General features: G+C 48.9%; 1 protein-coding gene across 1 annotated transcript; it reads left to right on the top strand.

Annotated features, from left to right (window-relative positions):
• Positions 1–1,489: 1,489 nt before the first annotated feature.
• Positions 1,490–3,963, top strand: LOC127342130 (uncharacterized). Its single transcript, XM_051368066.2, has 3 exons — positions 1,490–2,714; positions 3,504–3,586; positions 3,702–3,963. The coding sequence occupies exons 1-3, from the start codon at positions 1,544–1,546 to the stop codon at positions 3,747–3,749; spliced, it is 1,302 nt and encodes a 433-aa protein (XP_051224026.1). The 5' UTR covers positions 1,490–1,543; the 3' UTR covers positions 3,750–3,963.
• Positions 3,964–4,739: the final 776 nt, after the last annotated feature.

Below are 4,739 nucleotides of genomic sequence, written 5' to 3'. Positions count from 1 at the left end.
CCAATGATACTATCAGGCTGGTCATTTAGGCCAGGTAGATAAGGGGAGGGCCAAAAGGAGTATTTTCACCATTGGTAATTGCGTAAACCAGTGTCGCTCGTAGTTTGGCTAAATCGAGGCCATAATTCGACGAAACTGACCTATCCTGGCCAATTTCGATGATGAACATGACTGATTCTATCTATTCCAGAGGATTCCGGCGATCTTCATGGTGGCTGGAGCTCGGAGAGAAGCCGGTGCGGCCGGCTAGCTAGCATGTAGCAAGATCAAAGTACCCCCAAAAATTCAATTTTTTCTTTGGTTACTTTCCCACAACAGACTTCTCACTAGAGATAATCTGGTCAAAAGACAAAATGTGGATTACTTAACTTGTGTCTTCTGTAATGAAGTGGAATCTTGTCAACATTTGTTTTTTGACTGTGTGGTTGCTGCTAAGCTTTGGAAAGAAACTGTTGCTGTTTTGGGCTTTGATTTTGAAATTTCAAATATGCATGCTGTGACTGCTATGTGGAATGATAGGAACAACTATAAGAAGCATAATATGATCTTTGCTGCTATCCTAAGAACCATCTGGATTACCAGAAATGATCATGTTTTCAACCGGGTTCAATGGACTGGTATGCAGGGGATGTGGAGACGCTTGTCCTGCAGCTGTGCTCAGTGGAAAATCCTGCTGAAAGAAGAAGAAAAAGAAGAACTGAGGTCCATGCTGAGCAAGCTGGAGGATCTGGCTCGGATGCCACCACTGCTGTTGTGGCCGGAGCCTGGGTGACTCCACAGAAAAGAGCAAGAGCGACTCTGGAGGTCAGCGACATGAACTGCTCGAGGGGCTTTGGCCCAATGCTAATCACTGCAGAAGACCTGGCGAGGACCCTGGAGGCTAACGACATGATCCTGGTGGGTGATGGTGCATGATTCCAGGTTCTGGATCGTCGGTAGGATCGGGAGAGTGGTGTTCTGAGGGCTCTTTTGGTAGTTCTTCTTCTTCTGATGCTGTTCTATGTTTGCTTGCTCCTCTAGTGTGGTTCGGTTGGTTTGTCAGCTATACTTTGGGCCTGTTGTGCCGTAGTTTGCCTGTAGAGAGGCTTGATGTGCTGTAATGCTAAAACTCCTTCGATGATGTAGCTTGTTTTCTGGTTTTAATATATTTGGAACAGGGGTGTGCCCCCGTTACTCTAGAAAAAATGTAGCAAGATGCCATCAAGCTAGCTAGGGTCGGGCTGCGAGCACGGTTGAGTGCATCCTTATCTGCATGTGAGGAATACGACTGAATATTCGCGAATGTTATGTTTACATTTTGAAGATGTGAAATCTGTTCGGCCGCGATACTTTTTGCCTAAAAAAACTCAATGCAGTTAACCCTCTATACGATGGCGCGCCGTGGAGAGTGTGGTATCTGCTATGATGTGAGGAAGCCTAAAACCCTACTACGACAGACATCGTACTACCACCCCACATGGCCACATATTACCATTGTCCACGGCATCGATCAACATCAACCCTCCACTCCACACTTCTCCGCTTGCTCTGCTCTCCTGCCAAAATGGCTTCGCCGTCGTGGGTCATCCTGGACGCCCTCCCCTGCGTATCCGCGCCGCAGGACGCCGACCTCTCCCTCGAGCTCGCCGCGCCGCCACGCGTCTCCGTCCTCACCGTGCCCCCGCGCGTTTCCCCCTTCCAAGCCGACCCCATCACCGGTAAGTCCGCCTGGGTGGTCACCGCGGACCCTGCCTCCGGCCTCCTCATCCTCTGCGCCGCAAAGCCCCCTCTTCCTCCCACTCCACCCCCGCCACCGGTCTACCGCAACGGCGTGCGCCTCCCCTACGTCACCTACAGCGAGCCCCGCCCGCCGAACTACTTCGTCTGCGACGTCGCCTCCGCCACCGCCTTCCGCCTCCCCGAACCAAGCCACGGCGACCCGAGGGGGTTCCCTTCCGAGATCAACGCGATGAACCTCGGCGTCGTCGCCGCCCCGGGAGCCCTGGCCGGAGGAGGCGCCTCTCGCTACATGGTCGTCGAGTTCCGCTACATGTTCAACGACCAGCACGCCACGCTCCTCTGCTTCTCCTCCGACACCGGCGAGTGGGCGTGGAAGCCGGTCCACAACCCCATGGGCCGCTGGATTTGGGGCAGCGACGGCGTCATCGCCCACGACGGCAAGCTCTGGTGGGTGGATCTCGCCGGGGGCCTCGTCTCCTGCGACCCTTTCGCGGAGGCGCCGGTGCTGGACATCGTCCCGCTCCCGGATGCTGACTGCCATCTGTCTGATGCCGGCTGCGCCCACTGCGCGGGGAGATCCCTCGCCTACCGCCGCTTCGTGCAGGTCAGCGCCGGCAAGCTCCGGTGCATGGAGTGGAGCTCCAGCCGCCGCGACGTCGACGACGGTGCTCCCATGACGGTCAGCATGTGGACGCTGAATGACCCGGAGACCAAGAAGTGGGCGCTGGAGTACAAGGTGAGCTTTCAGGGCATCTGGGCTGACGAGAGCTACAAGGCCGCCGGGCTGTCGGAGAAGAACCCCACGTTCGCGCTCCTCCACCCCATGAATCCAGACGTGGCCTACTTCTTCCTGGAGGAACATCTCTTCAGCGTGGACATGCCCGCCAACAGGGTTGTGGAGTGCGGCGTCCACGGTTTGGTCGTGCCGCCGTCAGGCAAGCCTCCTAACTGTTTCTCCGTCCGCGCATTGGAGCTGCCGCTCGCCCTTTCTGCAGGTAACGCATCCTCACGTCCCCATGGATCCTACCCTCTATGCTGTTGCCGCTATTGCTGAATGTTAGAATTTGAATTGGAATACCACTATACATGCTCACAACTAGCAAAGGAAACTGCTCCCTGGCATGTTTTATGTTTTAGACTTCTTCCCAATCCTGTGGAAGTTGGATCAATTAAAAGTGTTATGGTGTTGTTCTGCTGGTACATGGTTTTGGATGTTCCTTAATAAATAAATAAAAGGTTTGAGCTGTTTGTTATTCGGGACACAATGTATAATCAGTTCACCTTCTAGGCTGTTTAGGTTGATGCTTTTGGATGGCTGATTGTAGTGGTGACAATGTATATTTGTTTGGGTGTTTATTATCAAATTGGGTAGTGGTAGATGTGTGTAATCACTTTCTTTGTGAAGGCAGTGTAATAGCCATTTGTTCCTATGGCATATGCAGATGTAAAAACCTTCGGTCACTATCTCATATATTTTGTTCACCGTTAGGTATTATTATACGCCTCGTCAATCTTTGCTTGTAATGAATGGCGCCGGTAGTAATTAGAACACGCAGCAGGTGTCTGGAGCATGAGTTATGTTGTTTACTTTTCATTTTCTTATGCAGTGAGCCTATGTTTCTAATACGATAAAGCATTCAGTAATTTAACAATTAGTTATTTTAAATCATTCACACCAGTTACGTTCTTACTATTTCATAGTACTGTGATAGTGTCAATCCGAATAATTCTTTTGTTGATCTCATACATGTTAAATTTGGCCATCTCAATTGCTGTTTATGCAGGTTCACTTCCACGTGATGTTGGCAGTGGTTCAAACACTGAAGATTCTGCACCACCGGCGTCAGCTGCACCATCTGTTTCCCTGGTGAGCTTCTGAGCTTCATCATACATTTGTTGTTCATTTTGATCATCAGTTCACCACACAGACAATGCTCTTCCAGCAGCATCGATGACAGTAGGATTTCTCGTGTGTTCTCCAGGCGCATGACTTAGTGAGCCTGAAGATTGAGTCAGAGGAAGATGCCTAGGGGGAAGGACCTTGAGACAGCATTTGTTATGATCAGCAAGGCTCTAGTGGAGACATAACTTATATCTAGTCTCTAGAGTATCAGACTATAATCGCTGCCTCTTTGATTCTATGTACCCATGCTAATTTAGTTGTTGTAGTTTACAACAAGATTCCAGCACTTCCATTATCATGTTCTGTAATGAATTAATGATATGCTTCGGCAGCTGATCTCACCCGCTGGTGGTGGACGTATGATTGTATCTTGTAGCAAAAATATCTGTATTGTGACCCTGCATGCATGCTTAGGAGTTAAAGAGTGATGCTTGTTGCATACTGATTACTTTTTTTTTCATTTGTTGTTCATGTGGATCATCAGTTCACCACACAGATAACGGTCTTCAAGCAGCACCGATGACAGTAGGTCTTCTCTTGAGTTCTCTAGGCGCATGACTTAGTGAGCCTGAAGATCGAGTCAGAGGAAGATGCCTAGGAGGACCTTGAGGGAGCATCTGTTATGATCAGCAAGGCTCTAGTGGAGACATAACTTATATCTTAAGCTTGTGTCTAGTCTATCAGACTATAATCGTCGCCTCTTTGATTCTATGTACCCATGCTAATTTAGTTGTTGTAGTTGACAACAAGATTCCAGCACTTCCATTTTAATGTTCTGTAATGAATTAATGGTATGCTTCGGCAGCTGATCTCACTCACTGGTGGACTTATGCTTGTATCTTGTAGGAAAGATCTCTGTAATGTGACCCTGCATGCATGCTTAGGAGTTAAAGAATGTTGCCTGTTGCTTGGTGCAGCACTTGGATATCCCCCGAGAGGGAGTAGTGAGTAATCATCTGTGAGGTCCATTCATATTTATAGTCACTACAATTGACCATTATTTATTACAAGTAACATTTGCCTGCATTTCGTATTTTGGTTAACTGGAAGGTCCATTTATTGAGTAATCATATGTGAAGGTCAAATACTACTAGTTTTAATCCTCTTTCCATTATCA

This window comes from Lolium perenne, chromosome 3, assembly GCF_019359855.2.
Source record: "Lolium perenne isolate Kyuss_39 chromosome 3, Kyuss_2.0, whole genome shotgun sequence".
Taxonomy (NCBI): domain Eukaryota; kingdom Viridiplantae; phylum Streptophyta; class Magnoliopsida; order Poales; family Poaceae; genus Lolium; species Lolium perenne.
This window is presented reverse-complemented; position numbering and strand designations above follow the sequence as displayed.

Excerpts from the sequence above, each read along its gene's own strand:
- LOC127342130 (XM_051368066.2), top strand. The coding sequence starts at position 1,544 with ATGGCTTCGCCGTCGTGGGTCATCCTGGACGCCCTCCCCTGCGTATCC. Across the intron at positions 2,715-3,503 it reads GCCGCTCGCCCTTTCTGCAG|GTTCACTTCCACGTGATGTT; the intron begins GTAACGCATCCT and ends CTGTTTATGCAG. Across the intron at positions 3,587-3,701 it reads CTGCACCATCTGTTTCCCTG|GCGCATGACTTAGTGAGCCT; the intron begins GTGAGCTTCTGA and ends TGTGTTCTCCAG.